Source organism: Stenella coeruleoalba, assembly GCF_951394435.1.
Source record: "Stenella coeruleoalba genome assembly, chromosome: 11".
Taxonomy (NCBI): Eukaryota; Metazoa; Chordata; class Mammalia; order Artiodactyla; family Delphinidae; genus Stenella; species Stenella coeruleoalba.
In genome coordinates this window covers 10,352,516-10,372,861 of record NC_137157.1, presented here as the reverse complement: position 1 = coordinate 10,372,861, position 20,346 = coordinate 10,352,516, and the positions used below count along the sequence as shown (strand labels likewise).

The window sequence follows — 20,346 nt, the reverse complement described above, 5'->3', positions numbered from 1 at the left end:
GTATGTCCATGACACTTGTTAAAAAATATTTTATTGAAGTATGGTTGAGTTACAATGTTGTGTTAATTTCTGCTGTGCGGTAAAGTAACTCAGTTATACACACATATATATTCTTTTTTTTCATATTATTTTCCATTATGGTTTATCACAGGATATTAAATATAGTTTCCTGTGCTATACAGTAGGACCTTGTTGTTTCCAGGATATTTTTTGTGTGTGTGGCCACACCGTGGGCATGTGGGATCCTAATTCCCCGACCAGAACCTGCGCCCCCTGCAATGGGAGCGTGGAGTCTCAACCACTGGAGCACCAGGGAAATCCCCCAGGACGCTCTTTTTAACAGCTGGTGGTTTTCTGTTTTCCAGCTGTATTGAAACTCAATTATGCTGTCCCTCATGAACATTTAGGTTGCGCCCAGTGCTTTGCTGTTAGCAAACAATGTCCATCTTTGTATGTGCATCTTGGGGCCCCTGGGATAGTATTTCTGGAGGATAGAGTCCTAGAAACAGGCCTACTGCATCCCAAGGTGGGCAAAGGCCCACCTTTTATAGATATTGACATTGAACCTTTGACAGGTGACATATTTATCCAGGGTCTCCCAGCAAGTCAGTGGCAAAGAGAGTAGGTGGTGAGTGAAATGGGGCCAACCAGGCATCACCTCCCACACCCAGGAACGCACAGACACAGGTGGACTTCCGGCTCTGAGAGAGAAGCGGCCCCCAGCCCCCGCCTCTGAGCGGGCGCAGAGTCAGGTGGGGACTCAACAGCCAGAGATTCCCAGAGGCAATGATGACATTCTTTTCCCCCTCAGCTTCTCCAGGTCCCCACCATGGCCATTCCTCTCCCTTTCATCTTTCTGAAATTTACCTTGAGATCTGTGTGTGAAAATAAGTGTAAGCTGTAAGTGCTGGTCATTCATTCACTCAGCCATTCCCACCAGTGCTCATTCGACATCAGCTTCTCCCCCCACTCCCCCCCCACCCCGTGGGATTTTTCTTCATTCTGCCTTTGCATCTCCCTCCATCACAGCCCTCCTGCAAAGCAGGCTGGCAGGAAGAATGGGAAGTGGAAAGTATGGCATCCTTTCCCAGACTAGTCAGGGCCCTCCTCTGGACGCCTGCTCTTCCTTCGGGCTTCTTTTTCCTTTGCCCCTTATCATTCTGGACGAAGAGTAGTCACTAGCCTGTCTCACTCACCACCCTAGCCAGCACTTCCCTGCCAGGATCCTGCCTCGTGCTATTACTGGGAATAAATTAGAAGGATTCCAACTACCTGCAATGATCTCTCACTGGCTCGCATCCGACTTGCTTTCTTGGGGGATGGGTGTCATTCAGCTCAAATGTTCCCACCACAAAGAGGCCTTCCCTGGAAGCCCCGTCTGTTCCCATGGTTCTCTGCCACAGTGTCTTACTTTATTCTCTTCCAAGCCCCCTTCACCATCTAAAATGATCTCTGTTGCTTTATTTGTTCCCTGCCTGTCTTCTCCATTAGAATGTTAGTTCCATGAGGGCAGGGATCCTGTCTTGTTCATCCTATCTACCCTGGAGCTCCCCAGCCAAGGAGCAGGTGCTTGGTCAATATTTGTTGAATCCATGTTTGAATATAAATGCATGCACAAGGTCTGGAAGGTTCGACTTCATACTGACAACCATGGGACTTCCCTGGTGGTCCAGTGGTTAAGACTCTGTGCTCCCAGTGCAGGGGGCCCAGGTTCGATCCCTGGTCAGGGAACTAGATCCCGTGTGCATGCCACAACTAGAGACCCAAAGCAGCCAAATAAATAATAAATAAATAAATATTAAAAAAACAAAAAACTGACAACCGTGCCTACATCTTAGGAGGGGACTGGGGTTGAGGGAGACAGTCAACTAGGAACTTTAGCTTTATTTAAAAATTTTTGATAAGGAGAGTGTATTTACTTCTTAACTGATAGTTAAAAAATAAACACACCAAACGAAGGGCCCAAATCCCTTCGTCCTAATCCTGATATTTTGGTATGATTTTGGGCTGGTGACCTGACTTGCATAGCTGTCTGTGGCTTCTGACCTCACCTGTAAACACAGTCCCACCTCCCACCTGAACCCTGCATTTACAGTCTGCATGGCATTTGTCCATTCATTATCTCACCGGATTACCCACAACCTTGGGACGCAGGCAAGGCAAAGATTATTATCCCAATTTTATAGGGTAAGAAATTAGGGTTCATAGGGGTGGAGTTGTCTGGCCTGTGGTCACACAGCTGTGGTCATGGAGGCCCTTACCTCCTATCATGATGAGCTGACTCAGATAATGAGTTTCTAAACCCCACAAATGGCTAATTAGGGCCCAGAGGCTGGGCTGGGTGAGCTACTCTCATGGCAAAGGGATCAAGGTCAGATCTGAAACTGTCTTCAGGGACCTGAAGGGAGCCCCTTGGGCTGGTGAGGAGAGGAATATAATCCCTCCTGGGCTTTAATGAAGAGTACTGGTGGTCTTTGGAGGCCAAGGTGGGTGTGTGAGCCCAAGTCCCTGATTTAATGAGAGTACCTGGAACCCTCCTTTCTTAGAGTTGCTTTCCCACAGGGACAGGGCCGGAGGCGGCAGCGAAGGGTTGGTGAGGGGCCAAGGGGGCTGGCCAGGCAGCCTGGCTCGTGGCAGCCCCTTCCTAGGTAACCTGAAAGTTGGCGTTCTGGGCCAAGATGGTGGCCTCCCAGCTGTGGACAGATCCAGGGTGTGAGGCTGCCCCAGGCTGGCAAGCTGGGGTCCCCTGGGTCATAATTGTATTCCGAGCTGGGACTCAGTGAACCTTTGAGGAGGTGGGATTCCCCAAGTTGGCCTGTTTCCTCCATAATTTACTCACAAAGGTCCAAGGGACAAGCTGGGTACAAAATGTTTTCAATCCATTTTATCACATGTTTACCAGGCACCAGGTATCAATAGTTAGAGTTTATGAGTGAAGACTAATTGTGAGGCACATCTTACTCCTCTCAGCCACTTTGTAAAGCAGGAATTATCCCCATTATTAAGATGTGGCAACTGAGGTTCATGGAGGCACACGGTCACACGGCAGAGTGAGTGGGGAAAGCCAGGATTCGAGCCTGGGTTGGTACACCCCTGTTCTTTCCACTCCTCCAAGGGCTGATGGCTGACAGAGATGAGTAGGATCCCGCTCCTTCCTTTGGGGGGAGTGGTGCGACAGACTCACCCCAGCTAACTATTGCACTGGTCACAGTGATGTCGCTGCCACGGCAGCCTAGTGGGAGCTGATTCATCCGGAGGTCGGGAGAGGCCTCTGGGGAGGGTGGCTAACCCAGGTCTGGAAGGGGGAGCAGGAGAATGAGGCTGCAGAGGTTCCAAGGCCAGACACCCAATGTCCCATTAGACAAGGGCCTGCTTCCCATAGGTCCTTCCCATGGGACCCCAACCCCTCCAACCCTAGTCAGGATGCCCCAGTGGGGAGGGGTGAGATCCCTGACCCTACACGGGGGGGGGGGGTAAGGAAAACTCTGCAGGACCCCTTGTCAGGCTCAATACATCACTGAGTGGACACCTGGACCACTGTGGTGGTGGTGGTGGGGGCGTCCCATGGGAAGGGCCCCGGGGTCCCATGGGTGGGAGCATGGAGTCTCCCGGTCCGGCTCTGGGGGGAGGGGAAGGTGGCAGACAGAACTACCTGTAGGTCAAGGGTGTTTTGGAGTGGTGAGACAGGGTGAATGAAGCTAGTGGTCATCTGGGGGTGCTTTGGGGTCTGCAGGGGAACTGCCTGATTGGCCGGGGGTGGGGAGAATGCCTCCGCAAAGTTTCAGGCCAGGCGAATGTGGGGGATTTTCAGGTCCTTAGAGTGGGAAGCACTCAGGATGGGAGGAAGAGGAGACTTCCCGGTGGGCAGCGTGGTGGAGGAAGAAGTCACTGTGGGGAGGGGCTAGTTTGTGGTGGGTGAGGGGTTCAGGGGCCATCCCAGAGTTCTTTGAGGAGTCCACGGCGGGGAGTGGGAAGGGGTGACCGGGATCGCCGAGGAGAGGGGCGGTGGGGTGCTGGGCACGTGAGGCGGGTGGGGGTGCGGGGTCCGCGTCTGGGGGGCGGAGCCACCGCTGGGTGGGGCGCCAGGCCGCCGCCCCCTCCCCGCTCCCCCGCGGCGGCGGGCGGGGACCGAGACCAGCGGGACGGCCGCGCTCGCGGCCGGCCCACAGCAAGGGGAGCGGGCGGCAGTGAGTAGGCGGCGGCCGGCCGGGCCGGGCCATTCGGGCAGCGGCTGCTCGGGCAGGTCCGGGCAGGGCCGGGCGGGAAGCAGGCAGCAGATCCGGGACCCCGCTCCGGAGCCCGAGCGAGGACTCCGAGGCCGCGGCCCCGCCTCCTCCCCGCCCCGCGCCCGCCGCTAGCGGGTCGCGCCCCGAGCTCCAAGCCGCGCCGGCTGGGCCGCGCCGGAATCATAGCCGCAGCCGTAGCTGGAAGCCGGCCCAAGCCGGGTCCAAGGGTGAAGCCCGGTCCCGGCGGCGCCCGGAGCCGGGCCCGAGCCCCGCGCGGCTCATGGCGGGGCCGCGGGTCGCGCTGCTGGCTTGGTGCCGCCGCCAGTGCGAGGGCTACCGCGGCGTGGACATCCGCGACCTGAGCAGCTCCTTCCGGGACGGCCTGGCCTTCTGCGCCATCCTGCACCGGCACCGGCCCGACCTGCTGTGAGTGCCGGGAGGGCGGGCGGCCGGCCGGGGCGCAGGGCGGCGCGGGCTCGAGCTGGGGACCCCCGCCTCGCTCAGTGACGCGGAGCCGGGGCGGCGGCACGCGCCGCCCCCGGAGGCCGAGACTCCCACCCTCCCGCGGGCCCCCAACGCCTCGCGGAGACCCTCTGACCCAGGGCACCCCTCCCCCACTTGGCCTCTTTGACCCCGCCCACTGGAACACAGCCCGCCTCCCATGCTGGTCTTTCTACTGACGCCCTGGCCCCGCCCACAGGGCACTGATTTCCGCCCAAGGGACACCGAAGCCTCCAAGGCCTTGCCTCTTTGAAGGAGCACCGAGCCCTCCTCGGGGACCCTGGGCCTTTCTTACACTAAACTCTTAAACAGGCACTCTGAGCAGGCCCCTCCACGTGGGGCACTGAGGCCTGTTCCCTCTGTGGGGCCCCCTTGCTTTGATTCCCCCGTGCGATCATGTTTCCAGGGCACTAGCACAGTTCCTGACGCAGAGGAATCCCTGGGTTAATAGAGGTCAGATGAATGGATGTAACCCCCTCCCCATTAGGACACAGACCTGTCTCCCCAGGTGTGTTCTGCATGACTCTGCTGTCCTCAGTGGGGCAGGGAGGCTGAATGAATACCCCTAGGGTCTGACCTACAGCCCTAATGGGCTGCTCCAGGGTGTGAAATGGCCTCTTCTTGCCCCCAGGTGCCCAGTGAGGTTCCACGGGAAAATTTATTCAGACCCCAGAACAGTTGACTTGGTGTTTCTATCTCAGCTCCCTCTTCCTTGGGCCCTGGAACCTCTTCATTCATTCATTCATTCATTCATTCATAAAACACTGAGTGCATGTTTATCTGGCAGCTGCCATTCCTTATACTTCCGGTCTCATCTGCAAACTGGGGACAAGAGTCGTGGTCCTTGACTGTCTTGCTTACAGCCCCTCGGACAGGGCTCCCCAAGCCTGACAGGGTCTGGAGTCTTTGTGTGTCTGTTCCACCTCCTGTGCTCCCCAAAGACAGCACCTGGGAGGCTTTGATGAAGGAGGGAAGGAAGGGAAGGATTGCCTCAAGGATTCGATGGTGTAGATGCATTTATTCTGTACCATGTAGGTGGTGGGGTGGGCCCTGGAGGAGAGGGTTTTGGGGGGTGTGGATGCAGAAGCGAACGAGATGAGGTGGAGATGTAGGTGGGCTGCTGCCTCTTGTGGGGCCTGTGGCACGGGGTAAGGGGGCTCAGGAGCCGCGCCTTGAAGGTTGGAGAAGGAGGGCACCCAGATTGGACCCACGCATTAGAGCGGAGGGCTCAAGGGGTCTTCTGTTTTGGCTGCGGGGCAAGTGGTGAGGCAGGGTTGGCCAGTGTGTGACAGGACTTAGGTGTCAAGCTAAGCCACGCAATGGACCTGAGCCTGCCAGCACAAAGGGCAGGCTGCTTGGTTTCCGGTCAGCTCCTCCATGTCTTAGGTGTGCAACCTTGGGAAAATCACTGGGTCCCTCCAGGCATCAGTTTCCTGGTCAGTAAAGGGGGGTTGATAATAAGACCTACCTCACAGGATTGTTGGGAGAAATTAAATGGGACAATGAACATTCAATTAACATTAGTTATTATAAGAAGTGTTATTAAGCAGGAAGGGATGATGAAAGAGTCTCATTCCTTCGTTTATTCCACAAATGTCTGCAGGGTTATACTCTGTGCTGGACACTGTGCCTGGTAATGGAAATAGCTACTAACCAACCAAGAGGCAAACCCCACACAGTCCCCCATGGCCTATGCGGGTAACAGATGTATAAGCAGTGTTGGTAACTCCACGTGGGAAGTGCTGTATCAAAGGGCTAGGTTGGGAGGGCCTCCCAGCCGTCACATGGACCTCAGGGAGGTAGTAGGAGCTGGGTCAGGGCTGAGGGAAGGGCATTCCCGGCAGAGGGGCCACCTGAGCAGAGACACAGGCGGCGCTGTTGGAGCCCACAGCACAGGGCAGGGAGGGCTGGGAGCTGTGGCTGGGCCAGAGTGCTTAGGGCTTCCTGCTGGCTAAGGAGGGTGGAGGGGGCCACAGGGAGGGATGTGGCTAGAGTTCGTGTGGAGCGGAGGGGGCTTCCCTCCTGCGAAGAGATCCAGAATCAGGTCCAGGCATTCATTTGCAAGGCAGGCCAGCATCTGGGCTGCCAGCCCATTGCACGGGAGAAAAACCGAGGCCCGGGTCCTATATGAGGCATAGAGAGGACCTCGGTGATGGCTAGGGAGGATCTCCATGAGAGCAGGGCTGGGGTAGGGGCGAGGGCAAGCACCATCTTCTAAAGTGGTTCAGGCTTCTCGAGCTGTGGGCTCATTCCCCCTCCTCAAATCTAGGCATCTTTAAGCTCCCTTGAGGGACCATGTGGGTTTCCTGTTTGTGCTCCTCACCTCCCCCGGAGCCAAATAGAACTTCCCAGCCTTCGAAAACTCTCAGAAAATATGTTTCCAAAGCCTAGATGTTGATTAGGGACGAAGGTAGGGGAGGGAGAAGTGGAGGAAAAATTGTAGTATCGTGGGGACCTTTACAGTTTTCACGCTGTTTCCGGCATTTATGCATTCAGCAGACATTTATGGAGTGCCTGCTAAGGACCGGGCACTGTGGAGGGTGTTGAGTGCGCGCCGTGAACAAAATGTGACCCTAGCCTTCTAAGAACACTGCTGGGAGACTGAAATAAACGGCCCAGACAAGCTGCTTTTGTCTCATTCGGCCTCAGAACAAGCTTTTGTTGGGGGCTGGGCTGGTGTCACAGTGTCCCCGAGGTTTAGAGAGGTTGTGTAGCTTGCTCGGGGTCACACTCTTAGGCAGTGGCCAAGCAAGGGGAGGAGTTCGGGACCCAGCTGAGGGGAGAAAGAAGCGGTCTGGCCAGAGGTGGCCAAAGGGGCTGAAGTGCATACACAATCTCCTCCCCAGTCCACTCCGCCTTTTGGCCTTCGGCACCTCCTGGGGTTTGCAAACTACCCCTTCCTGCCTTGGCCCACGTTCACTGTACGTTGATCTCTGCCTGGAGACGTTAGCAGGCAGCTGGGCAGGAGGAGGAGGGCTCTCTTGTGTCTGTGAGGCCGGCCTCTAACAAGCCTGGTCCTCCCCACCAGCCTGGGAGGTGGTACGAGGGCTTCCCCTAGTTTGCAGATGGGAAAATGAAGACCACAAGGACTGCCAACCCGCCCAAGGTCACACAGCCTGACCTGGAAGAACAGGGCCTGGGACCCAGACTTTGGAGGCCGTACTGCCTTCTCCGGCCTCTGGGCCCAGGTCTCAGGCAGTCAGGCTGCAGTTTCCAGCCATAGAAGGACAAGGCTTGGGGCGGGTGCACCCAGGAGGCTGCCGAGCAAGAAGGCTGGGTCTCCTCTGCTGGTTTCAGCCACTCCAGCAGCTGGAGCCAGGAGGTGAGGCGGGGAATAAATAAAAGCTAGGTTACTCCGGCAGGCCCTGCCACTTCTCACCTGTCCCAGCTTAGGAACTGGGACACCCTTCACTGCTCCCTGAAGGATGGTGCCCCCAGGAGTGGCTCAGCAGGGTTGGCCGACCGTTCAGTGCCAGCAGCTCTGGAGAATGTACTATTTCCAGGCTGGTTCAGACTTGTTCTATTCCCGGCCCCATTGGAACAACGTTCCTCTTCGGCCTGGGTTAGGGTTTCAGCAAGTTGGTGTGGCTCTCCAGGTTTGTGACATGCAGTGGAAGGAACAGAAATGTGGATTCCCAGGGCGGCTTCCTCTTCCCGGGGTGGCTTCCTCTCTCTGGGCCTCAGTGTCCCTATCTGTAAAGTGGGGTGAATACCTGCCAAGTAGAGTTGAAATAAATTCCAGACAGGAGCTCAGCCCAGTGCTCCGCGTGAGGCCAGCAATCTGTGGGTGTCCTTGTCGTCACCAGCACTGGTCCTGGTCTTAGTTTTGTCTTTGCCACCGAGTCAGGACATGGCTTCCTGGGGGATAAACTTGAAGCTGGGGCTTTTCAACCCCGCCCCTTCTGAGTGATTTCCAGCCTCTGCTTGGAGGCCCCCAGGGGCCATGTGCTCATTCTCTGCCCCACCTGGCAGCCCCCGCTCTATTAGCACACGTTCCTTGCCTCAGTTTCCTCCTCCACAGTCCCCTCCCCCAACCCTGCTGAGACCCAGGCTGGCTGGGCTGTGGTCACCTCCACTGGTCACGCCCCTGCCCCAGCCCTCTCCTCAATGCTCCTCCCCCACTTTGTCTCTTGCAGAGAGTTTGATTCACTTTCCAAGGAGAATGTCTTCGAGAATAACCGTTTGGTGAGTCCCCCAGACAGATGGAAGCCCACGAGGCTGTGTGTTTTGGGAGGGTGTGTGTCGGAGGGCAGGGGTCTTGCAGGGCAGGAGCTGAGGTGAGGGGCTCATGGACCAGCTCCCAGAGCAGCTGCCTTGCACTGGGGCCCTGGCCGCTCCTCTCCCCACCCCCTGCTCCCCTCTGGCCCACTTGTGCCTGGAGCACCAGACCTTCCCCTTCTCCAGGTCACAGTCACCCCTGCCCTCATCGCCCTCATCCCACTGAGCAAAGCTGGGTCTGTGCAGAGTGGCGCCCACTGACCCTGCCTCATCTTCCTCTTCCTGCTTGTGACTGCTTCTGTGCACCCCCCATCCTTCTCCCACCCCTGCACCTGCCCCCCACCCCACACGTTCCCCCCCCCCCCCCCCCGCCTCAAACCTTCCCCCACCCTGGCATCTGCACGCCCCCAGGCCTTTGAAGTGGCTGAGAAGGAGCTGGGAATCCCTGCTCTCCTGGACCCCAGTGACATGGTCTCCATGAGTGTCCCTGACTGCCTCAGCATCATGACCTACGTATCCCAATATTACAACCACTTCGCCAGCCCTGGCCAAGGTGAGAGGGGTGCAGCCCTTCAGGGAGGCTGGCCCTGGGGGCGGGGCATGTGTCACACTGTCTTCTGAGGTGCAAACAGGCACAGGGAGGCAGCTCATCATTCATTCACTCACTGAAATATTAATTGAGTGAAATAACACTGTGCTGGGCCCGGGGGGCACAGCGGTGAAGGAGATCGCTGCCTTCGGGGAGCTCATAGCCTGGCGGGGTAGACAGACAACAAACGCGTGAACCAGTAACTGAGTGAAATAATGTCAGAGGAGGGAATTCCCTGGTGGTCCAGTGTTAAGGACTCGGCGCTCCCAGTGCAGGGAGCACGGGTTGAATCCCTGGTCGGGGAACTAAGATCCCACAAGCCACTTGGTGAGGGGAAAAAAAAAAAAAAAATTAATAATGTCAGAGGAGACAAAGCAGGACGAGTTCATCCGCTGTCTGTGAGTTCACCTCTCTGGCACCCACCCTCACTTCCTGTTTGCAGACACCTCCCTGGGTTTTTCCTCCAGTGGGGAAGTGGTCCTGTAGGGCTGTTGTGCAGCATCTTCCCCAGCAGTGACCTTCAAGGCCTGAGAACTAAGAGGCTGGGGAATTGTGTGGGGCGGGATAGGGGGGTGGGGGTGGGGGGATGGGAGGCTGCAAGGGTATTTCTCGGCCCTGAGTCAGGTCACTGGGTAGCTACTGAGCCTCCTGCCTGGAGAGTCCCCATGTGGGAATCTCTCCTGGGCCTTGTCTTCCGCAGAGAGGAAATGGGCTCAAAGAGGGGAAGGGAGGAGCTCAAGGTCACACAGCAGGAAAACCAAGTTCAGGTGTCCCGACTCCTGCGCTGTGTCACTGCTGTCAGGGGTCCTCTGGGGGTGGGCACCTTGCCCCTCCACTGCCATGTCAGTCCTTCCTCCAGCCTCTGCTCTCCATCTGGACAATCTCAGCCCATCTCTTAAAAGAAAAGTATTCTAGGAAGTACCGATTTTCTTTTTCTTACTAGGAGTAAAACATGCTTACTGTAGAAAATTAGAACATAGAAAACATAAAAATTAAAAGATTAAAATAATCTGTTACTCCCCATCCCCCCCATAATGCTAGGCATTAATATTATAATTGAACAAATAACATTATATGTATTTTACTAGAAATAAAAATGAAAGTATTTCTCAACTGCCGAGTGTCTGGTGAGAGGCAGGTGGACTGAACGTTTCTGTGCTGCCGTTTACTGTCTGGGGGACAGTGGGCCACGGGGTCACCTCTCGGCTCAGGGTCCCCTTTGCAGTGAGGATAAGAACAGCATCCGTCTTGCAGGGTTGATGGGAGTAAATGAGGAAGGATGACCTGTGTCTGGTCCTTATTGAGGACTCAAGGTTACTATTATTATTACTTTTTTATTCCATTGGTTAGAATTTAGCTTGCTCACCTAGAATCACAGTTCAGTCGTATCTTCTGGAGGGTGCCCTGTGGCCAAACCCCGATCTCCCTCTACTAAGCTCTTCTCCGGAGGGCCTCCTTCCGGGGACCTGTGGGCTGGGCAGGTGGGGCAGGGCCCTTGGTAATACTGTCAGTGGTGCCCACTTTGTTCCCGGTCCTCACCAGGCACCCTGGGAGTGAGGTCACCCTGGTGGCCCAGCTCCCCGTGTTCTGCCCGGGGCAAGAGCACCCCCTGGGCCTGTGGGGAACTCCTGTTGCTCAAGGCACAGCTTGTGCTACCATACGGCTTGGCCCCTAAATGCAAACCATTTTTATCCCACCTGCTGCTCAACCAGAGGGAATGCAGCGAGGTGTTCCAACGCTGGAGGCGAAGCTGGCTCTTAGGCTCCCCCAGATGGTCCTCTTCTGTACTTTCTGGGTGAGGGGAGGGATTTCAAGGGTAATTTTGACCAGGCTTGACTTTCACTCTACTGGGTAACTTTGGAAGCTGGCTGTGGCTGAGACAACACCATGCCAACACCGTGCCGTGCTCTCCTTTCATCTCGTGCCAGGCTCCGTGGAGGCCGGTGACCCTGGGCATGTCAGCTGACCCCTGACCTCCAGGAGCCACAGCCTAGTCTGGAACCAGAGTGTGACGGAAGGAAGCCCAGTGGCTGAGGGACTCAGAGGAGGGGTACCTCCCCCCTACCAGGGTGACAGGGGTGGTGTCATCAGGATGAAGCCCAGTTTCTTAGCGGGGCCCCTGAGGGCCTCTCCCCACTTAGCTTAAGCCACTCACTGCCCCTGCTGTAGTCATACTGAATTTCTTGTGCTGCTTTGAATGTATCACATTCCTTTACTGCTAAGCCTTTCTTCTTGGTGATCCTCCAGTCCCTGTCCTCACCCCCCATGCTCTGGCACATTCTTTCCTACTCATCCTCTCACCCCACATTTTGCCTCCTCCAAGCAGCCTGCCCTGATATACTCCAGGTGTTCTTATAGCCCCTTGCCCCGTGGTGAACATATGAGACTCTGGTCATAGTATCTCAATTACTCCCTCTCCCCTGTAGACCTGCTACATGACTCCAGCACCTGGCACTTATTCATTCATTTAACAAATATTTATTTCGCCTCTACTGTGTGCCAGACACTGTGCTAGGTGCTAGGGAGAGAGCTGAGAACGATACAGACTCACAGAGCTTGCAGTCTAAAGGATGGGGGAGGGAGAGAGAGAACAAAGTAATTAATATAATTGCAGGTAAGTCCGATAAGCAAACAAAATAAGGTAATGGTATAAAAAGCAACGAGAGGGGCTTCCCTGGTGGCACAGTGGTTGGGAGTCCGCCTGCCGATGCAGGGGACGCGGCTTCGTGCCCCGGTCCGGGAGGATCCCACGTGCCGTGGAGCGGCTGGGCCCGTGAGCCATGGCTGCTGGGCCTGTGCGTCCGGAGCCTGTGCTCCACAGCGGGAGAGGCCACAGCAGTGAGAGGCCCACGTACCGCAAAAAAAAAAAAAAAAAAAAAGCAACGAGAGGAGGAAGTGGCTATTTCAGGTGAGTAGTCATGGAGGGCTTCTCTGAGGAGGTGACATTTGAGCTAAGCCTTGAACAAGGAGGAGAAGGAGGCCATGTGAAGATCTGGGGAGGAATATTCCAGGCAACGGGGCAGCAGGGGGCCTGTGTGCCCCAGGGGAGTGAGGGGGAAGGAGGAGGTGAGGCCAGGGTTGGGGTGGGGGTAGGGGGTGGGGGGGGTGGGGTAGTGGTGGTGGTAGGGAGTGGGCCCAAAATTTTTGACCATGACTCATGCTAAGAAATATGTTTCCCATTATAATCCATGTTCATGTACACATATGTCACTGAAACAAGTTTCAGGAACCGATTCTTCCCCTTAAAACGTGAGATGCCCGCAGATCTTTCCTTCTAATCCATCTTTACAGTATGCTGGTTGCAGTGCACTCAGTCGATTTCAGGGTCCGTTAATGGATTGTGACCTGAGGTGCTGGCAATGCTACCTTAGACCACAGTAAGGAATTCGGATTTTTTTTTTTTTTTTTTGGCCGGGCCTCACAGCTTGCAGGATCTTAGTTCCTCAACCAGGGATCCAACACAGGGCCCCCTGAATTGGAGGCACCTAACCACTGGACCACCAGGGAATTCCCTGGATTTTATTTTTAAGAATTAGCATAGGGCTTCCCTGATGGCGCAGTGGTTGAGAGTCCGCCTGCCGATGCAGGGGACACGGGTTCGTGCCCCGGTCCGGGAAGATCCCACATGCCGCGGAGCGGCTGGGCCCGTGAGCCATGGCCGCTGAGCCTGCGCGTCCGGAGCCTGTGCTCCGCAACGGGAGAGGCCACAACAGTGAGAGGCCCGCGTACCGCAAAAAAAAAAAAAAAAAAAGAATTAGCATACAGTAGTATTGATTTATCTTTTGGTATACAGGTCTCTGAATTTGGGGGTTTTATTTTAATCACTGGGTACAGAGTAGGTGCTTAGTGGATATTTGCTGAAGTAATGAAGGAGCAGAGTCATGGAGGAGGCGGGTGGGCTGGGCGGTGGGTTTCTTCTGGTTTGAGGGCGTGCAGGCAGGGTTCCGGGCTGCACCTGCCCACTTGGGCTTGGGTGGGGCAGCTCCTCGGCCCCAGGGAGCCAGCCCATCTTCCTGAACCTTCAGGCCGGCGCCATGTGGTTCCTCTTCTTTCCTTCCCTTCACCTGTTCAGCCTCGTGGGCAGGAAGCTACCCGTCCTTTCACATGTTGGGTGCTGATGGTTCTGTGCTTGTCCTGGTGCCTTATTTTATTTTATTTTTTAAAAATAAATTTATTTATTTATTTTTGGCTGCGTTGGGTCTTCGTTGCTGCACACGGGCTTTCTCTAGTTGCGGTGAGCGGGGGCTCCTCTTCGTTGTGGTGCGTGGGCTTCTCATTGCGGTGGCTTCTCTTGTTGCAGAGCATGGGCTCTAGGCACACGGGGTTCAGTAGCTGTGCCTCGGGGGCTCTAGAGTGCAGGCTCAGTAGTTGTGGCACATGGGCTTAGTTGCTCCGTGGCATGTGGGATCTTCCCAGACCAGGGCTTGAACCCGTGTCCGCTGCATTGGCAGGCAGATTCTTAAGCACTGCACCACCAGGGAAGTCCCTGGTGCCTTATTTTTCATGCTGCCCTGTGCGGTGGGAGTCACTGTTCTGCTTTGCGGAGGCCTGGCAGGGTTGGGTAGCTTGCCCTTGGCACTTAGTTTGGAAGGAGGCATCCCCTGCCTGTGTGAAGTGGGAGCCTGGTCCCACTGCGTCGGTGGTCTGCCCTCAGGCGGTAGCCGTGGAGCTCAAAGCTCAGGCCAGGTTGGGCCTCCTGGACCTCCAGGGTCTCCAGCTGCCTCAGAGTCTCTTTCTGGTCTCTTGGCAGCCGGGGTCTCATCACCCAGAAAGGGCCTGGCAGCATCCTCCCCGCCATCCAAAGCACCCACTCCCGCGGAACCAGGAGACAGGGCTCAGGTAGGCAGATGCCGGGTGTGGGCAGGTGGAGTGGGGGACAGCTGCCACTGCCGCGTTCCGCGGGTGTTCTTGGTCCCTTTCCCGTTGGCTTTGGGACTAGATTCTCACAGGCCAGGCCAGGGCGGTAGGGGCAGGGGATGGCAGGCCTGGGAGGGGCCCAGGGCGTCCACAGCACTGACTCCCCATCATGGGACTCACAGGACTCGCCCATGCAATACGGCAAATTCTCCCCTTGGTTCCCGTGAGACAGAGCTTAAACTTCCTGGGGTGATTCTGCTTAATCCTCTCAGCAACACTGGGAGGCGGGTATTGTGTGTCCTGACGTACAGATGAGGAAACTGAATCTCAGAGAGGTTTGGTCATTTGTTCAAGATCTCTCAGCTGGGAAGTGGGGGCCTCACTGCCAGCCCCCTGCTCCAAGATGCTTAGGGGATGACACCAGCATTTCACATCTGGACAACACTTCACAGTGTGCAGAGGGCTTTTCCCACCTGCTCCCAACTGCGCCTTGCTGGAGGACCTCTTGAGGGACAGGGAGCCCAGCCCACGGTGGGTGTCCAGTGAGCACGTGCAGGGCTGAGACAGGCAGGGGTTATAGGATTCCATTTGGCAGGTAGGAACCCAAGGCTCAGAGACGAAGACAGCTTGCTCAAGGTCACAGTGCTTAGAAGCTGCGAAACTTGGCCTTAAATCTGCTTGGTTCTAGTTGGGGGGACAGAGAAGGCAGACGAGGTGGGCCTAAGAGGGCAGCCACCTGTCAGGCAAGGCCCACCTGTGGGGACGGGAGCGGGACAAGAGCAGCTCAGGCGAAGGGGTTATACAGCCGGAAGCTGCCTTCCTGGCGGACAGGGCCCCAGAAACTGGAAGTCTGGATTTTTGTGTTTCCATCCTGACTCAGTGACCTTGAGCAGGTCTTTCCCCCTTTCTGGACTTCAGTTTCCTCATGTGCAGAGCAGTGACAGTCCCCACCCTCTGCCCTTCTGGGGCTCTGACGGAGTGTGTTAGCGCTGCGCACTCTTGGGAGATGGCCACCGTTAGAGCGGGGAACAGGGAGTGTTCTTGAACAGGAAGGCTGGTGACCCCAGCCCCACCCCCAGTCTGCCCCCCCCATTCCCTGCAGGGCGACGAGTGCTCCTCGGGCAGCCTGTCAGAGCAGGGCGCCCACCGGACCCCCAGCAGCACGTGTGCGGCCTGCCAGCAGCACGTGCACCTGGTGCAGCGTTACCTGGCCGACGGCAAGCTGTACCACCGGCACTGCTTCCGGTGAGTGGTGGGGACCCTGGGGGACGGGGAGCTCCCCTAGATGCAGCACCATGGTGTGCCAAGCCCCTTGGCAGGCTCGTCATGCTGGAGCATAAGGCCTAGTGAGGGGAGAAGACTCGGTCAGTCACAGAATTAGAGACAGAAATGGGGCCAGAGCTCTTTGAGACTAAGTACCTGATGATGACTAAGGAGCAGAATGTGCTCTAAGCTGTTGAAAAAAGAAAGCATTTTCAAAATCTTATTTTATTTTTTTCTTCCTTTTTTTTTTCTAAAGAAAGCAGTTAAAAAAAGAAATCATAGTAACAACTTGCTTTCAGTGTGTGGTTCCCAGGGGAAGCCAGGTTTAAGAAAAATGGAATAAGAGGCAGGGAAAATATAAATAGCTTAGAGAATGTATGAAAACGTTTTATATGTTAGAAAAAAAATCAGCAAAGAAAATTGAATAGTCCATGGAAACCAGTGACTGGGAGTTATCGTGTGTATTCAGTTGTGGTTGAGAGTATGTGTGTGTGTGTGTGTGTGTGTGTGTGTGTGTGTGTGGTGTGTGGTGTGTGGTGTGTATGTGTGGTGTGTGTGTGGTGTGTGTGTGGTGTGTGTTGTGTGTGGTTGTGTGTGTGTTGTGTGTGTGTGTTGTGTGTGTGTGGTGTTGTGTGTGTTGTGTGTGTGTTGTGTGTTTGTGTGTGTGGTGTATGTGTGGTGTGTGTGGTGTGTGGGTGTGGTGTGTGTGTGGTGTGTGGTGTGTGGTGTGTATGTGTGGTGTGTGTGTGTGGTGTGTGTGTGGTGTGTGTTGTGTGTGGTGTGTGGTTGTGTGTGGTGTGTGTGGTGTGTGTGTGGTGTGTGTGTGTGTGTGTGTGTGTGTGTGTGTGTGTGTGTGTGTGTGTGTGGTGGCTGGACCTTGAACCCCAGGCACCTGATTGCAGAACTGAGGTGTCATGGGGGAAAAATCTCGAGCAAGGAAACCATTGCACAGTCACATCTGGCCATCAGGGCAGTGTTTTAAATACTTTTTATGGTGACATACGTTTGACACTGTGACCAATTGTAAGTACATCCCTGAAATCAAACTTGTATGAATAGATGCACAACTGGAATTAGAGTTTCATAAAACAAGTGTGATACATTCTGATATATCTTATTTTGTTCTATTTCATAACAAAACAAAACAAAAACGCCCGGTTGGTTGAAAACCACTAAATTGATTTCTTGAGCCACTAATGAGCGGCAGCCCGCACACTGGATGGAACCTCCGTAGGAGCCGGGGGAACCTTTGCTTCCTCTTGCAGCAGAAACTGAAGGCGTGTTTCACAATTTATGTTGCTGATTTCACATGGTTTTATTGTTCTGGTGTGATTCTGACATTTACCCTTTTTCTTTTCCGCTGGGAAGTTCTGGGTACTGAGACGGGATCCAGACTGGCAGTTGGGAGGAGGGGTAGCCAGCACCCTGGGCCGGGCTGCCTGGCTAAGTTGATCCCCCCATCCCACCCCACCCCTGTTTTCCCTGGCAGGTGTCGGCGGTGCTCCAGCACCCTGCTCCCCGGAGCTTACAGGAGTGGGCCAGAGGAGGGCACCTTCGTGTGTGCGGAGCACTGCGCCAGGCTGGGCCCTGGTGGGCGGTCAGGGGCCAGGCCCACACTCCCCCCACAGCCAAAGCAGCAGCAACTTACAGAAGAAGCCAAGGATGTGGAGAGAGGTGGCCCCAGCCCTAATGCGGCTGCAGGGCCCGAGGTGGACGTACCCAAGGCCAGCCCTGAGGGCCGACCCCAGATCCCCACCAAGCCCCAGGTTCCCGGCAAACCACAGGAGCTGGCCAGCACCCCGGGCAGCCGCCCCACACCTGCCCCCAGGAAGGCCTCTGAGAGCACAGCCCTGACGCTCCCCACGCCCCGGCCCCGGTCCAGCCTGCAGCAGGAGAACTTGGTGGAGCAGGGAGGCGGCAGCGGCCTGGTGAATGGTGAGCAAGGGCCTGGCTGGGGCTGGGTGCTTCCTGAGGGGTGCCTGGTGTCTAAACGTACACGTGCCTGGGAGTATTCATGGGGCCGTGCTGTCCTTGCCCGTGTGTGCTGGGGATGTGCTGGGGACGACCGTGGCGCTGAGGTTATTAATTCACGCAGCAAACAGTTACTGAGGCCCCTCGGTGCACGCTCTGTTCTCCATGCTGCAAGGACACAGACCCCTGCCCCGTTCTGTGTGCCCAGGATGTGTGTCCTTTTGTGTCCATCTTGTGTGCTTCAGTTTCGGGGTGTAGGGAGTGTACATCATGTGTGCCTGTGTCCCGAGTGTGTCTGGTTCTGTGTCCACACTCAGGTGACCTCCCCTCCCAGTGCCCCAGGGGCCCAGACATCTGGATGTCTGGCAGGGGACAGCTCAGGGGCTGGGGGTAGGGGAGGGTGTGTCCCTGGTCAGATGGGCCCCTGGGGCACTCCCCAGGCTGGCCTGTTCTGTAGTGGAGACCCCTGCCTCACCCCTCATTGTCAGACCTTCCCACATGACCTCCCTGGGCTTCCATGAGCTCATGGAAACATGGTTCCTTGTAACCTGAGACGTGCTGGGCAACTCTTACCAGAGGAGGCCCAGGGGAGGGAGACTTCCAGGGTCTCCCCCTGGGACTTGTTCGTTCTGTTCCGCACTCGTGGAGGCCCGTTCCTGAGCTGGGCGCTGGGGATAGAAAAACTGTTCAGACCTGTTTGTGCCTTTGAGGTGCTGCCAGTCTCGAGGGAGAGATGGACACAGACATGAGGATTTTGGTAGAATGTAGATGTCTGTTAAGATGGGGGAGCAGAGGCTATGGTGGGGTTCACGGAGGACACTTGGGAGTCAGGGGAGGCTTGCAGGAGGAGGTGACCCTGGGGCTGAGTTGAAACAATATTTCCTGTCCACTTTGGGAAAGTGTCAGAGGGGCACTTGGGTTCCCCCTTCTTTTTTTTTAAATAAATTTATTTATTTTTGGTTGCCGCGCACGGGCTTTCTCTAGTTGTGGCGAGCGGGGGCCACTCTTTGTTGCGGTGCGCGGGCTTCTCATTGCAGTGGCTTCTCTTGTTGCGGAGCACGGGCTGTAGGCGCGCAGGCTTCTGTAGTTGTGGCTCGCGGGCTCTAGAGCGCAGGCTCAGTAGTTGTGGCGCACGGGCTTAGTTGGTCCGCGGCATGTGGGATCTTCCCAGACCAGGGCTCGAACCCGTGTCCCCTGCACTGGCAGGTGGATTCTTGACCACTGCGCCACCAGGGAAGTCCAGGGTTCCCCCTTCTTAACTGAAATACGAATGGGGTCTCTAGGTGTCCTGGCCTTGCCCTTTCGACCTTCTCTACCTGTCACCTTTGGTGTTTATCTAATCTCCCTGAGTGCTGGGCTGGGGAGGTAGGAGGGTGCAGGTGAGGTTGCCATGGCCACCTGGAGTCCATGACCTGCCAGGTGGGACGGAAGGGCATCCTTGGTAAGGCAGGCACTTGGGCTGGCTCCCTTGGCGCCCCACCGTGCTGCCTGGCTCACAGCTGCCCGTGAAGACCTGTTTCATTCTCCTTTCCCATCTAGGGAAGCTGCATGAACCCCCCATCCCCAAGCCCAGAGGGACACCCAAGCTGTCAGAGAGGTATGCTGGCCCTGAGGGGTTTCAGGGCCCTGGTAGGGGGAAGGGGAGCACCCTGGGGTCTGGGCGGGTAACAAGGCCATGTGACCCACCAGCACACCCTCCCGAGAAGGGGTGGGGCTCATCTCTGGGGGCAGGAGCCTGTGCCCACATCCCCTTCCCTGTGGCTCCCCTGGGACCCCCTCTCCTGTGGGCAGCAATGCCTGGTGGAGACGGCTGCCTCTGGGGTCCCTTCACCCCTCCAAGCCTCCGCTGCCTGTGGAACGAGGGAGGCCTAGGCCTCGCTCCTAGAGTCGTTGTGTGAATCAGCAGCAGAGTATAGAAGACCCGGCAGAGCTCAGCTGCACACCTGGCTCAGATCCTCCAGCCCTGGGACCCCGTGTCACAGGCGAGGACATCGGTCGCCAGCTCTTGTTTGGGAGCTGTGTTTCCCCCTGTATGGTCCATGAGAGAGAGGGCCGGGGAGAGAGAGCCAGAGACAGAGGAAGGGGCAGGGAGAGGCCCCCTTCTTTCTGTTTCAGCTCTGGGCCCAGACTGGCCCCCCTGGGCTGGGGTGGGAGAGGAGAAGGGTGCGGTTTCTCATCCGCCCGCGGCTGCACTCAGGACTGTCTGGGGAGAGAAGGACACGCCCCCCTTGCCTCCTAACGGTTTCTGCTTCTTCCTGCCTCTGTCCAGGACACCAGCCCCCAGGAAAGACCCCCCATGGATCACACTGGTGCAGGCAGAGCCGAAGAAGAAGCCAGCCCCCCTGCCCCCGAGCAGCAGCCCCGGGCCGCCGCCCCCGGGCCGGGACAGCAGGCAGGTGGAGAACGGAGGTGTGCATGAGGTGGCTGGCCCGGAGCCCAAGCCCTACAACCCCTTCGAGGAGGAGCAGGAAGAGCCCCCAGCTGCACCCCGTGCAGCCACCGGCCCTGCCCCGACTCACCCGGAGTCCACACCCAAGTCCCTGCACCCCTGGTACGGCATCACCCCCACGAGCAGCCCCAGGACAAAGAAGCGCCCCGCCCCCCGAGCACCCAGTGCATCCCCCCTTGGTGAGTGCCGTTCTCGGGAGCTCTCCTGACAGTTGGGACTCTGGGGTTGGGCACCTGGGTCAGCCCAGGGCCAGGGAAGGGCACGTGGTGCCA

At 56.6% G+C, this 20,346-nt stretch overlaps 1 protein-coding gene across 2 annotated transcripts in view; it reads left to right on the top strand.

Annotated features, from left to right (window-relative positions):
- Window positions 1–4,153: 4,153 nt before the first annotated feature.
- MICALL1 (MICAL like 1) overlaps window positions 4,154–20,346 on the top strand; it is a 28,069-nt gene continuing 11,876 nt past the window's right edge. Inside the window, exons 1-8 of one of the 2 annotated variants that reach the window (XM_079936284.1) lie at window positions 4,154–4,652; window positions 8,864–8,912; window positions 9,357–9,498; window positions 14,285–14,373; window positions 15,494–15,636; window positions 17,144–17,589; window positions 19,165–19,222; window positions 19,895–20,253. In XM_079936284.1, the coding sequence (XP_079792410.1) occupies window positions 4,507–4,652; window positions 8,864–8,912; window positions 9,357–9,498; window positions 14,285–14,373; window positions 15,494–15,636; window positions 17,144–17,589; window positions 19,165–19,222; window positions 19,895–20,253 (1,432 nt within the window). In that variant the 5' untranslated portion in view covers window positions 4,154–4,506. Of the gene's footprint in view, window positions 4,653–8,863; window positions 8,913–9,356; window positions 9,499–14,284; window positions 14,374–14,401; window positions 14,923–15,493; window positions 15,637–17,143; window positions 17,590–19,164; window positions 19,223–19,894; window positions 20,254–20,346 lie in introns of those variants that run through there. The other variant, XM_079936285.1, reaches the window with a different exon arrangement.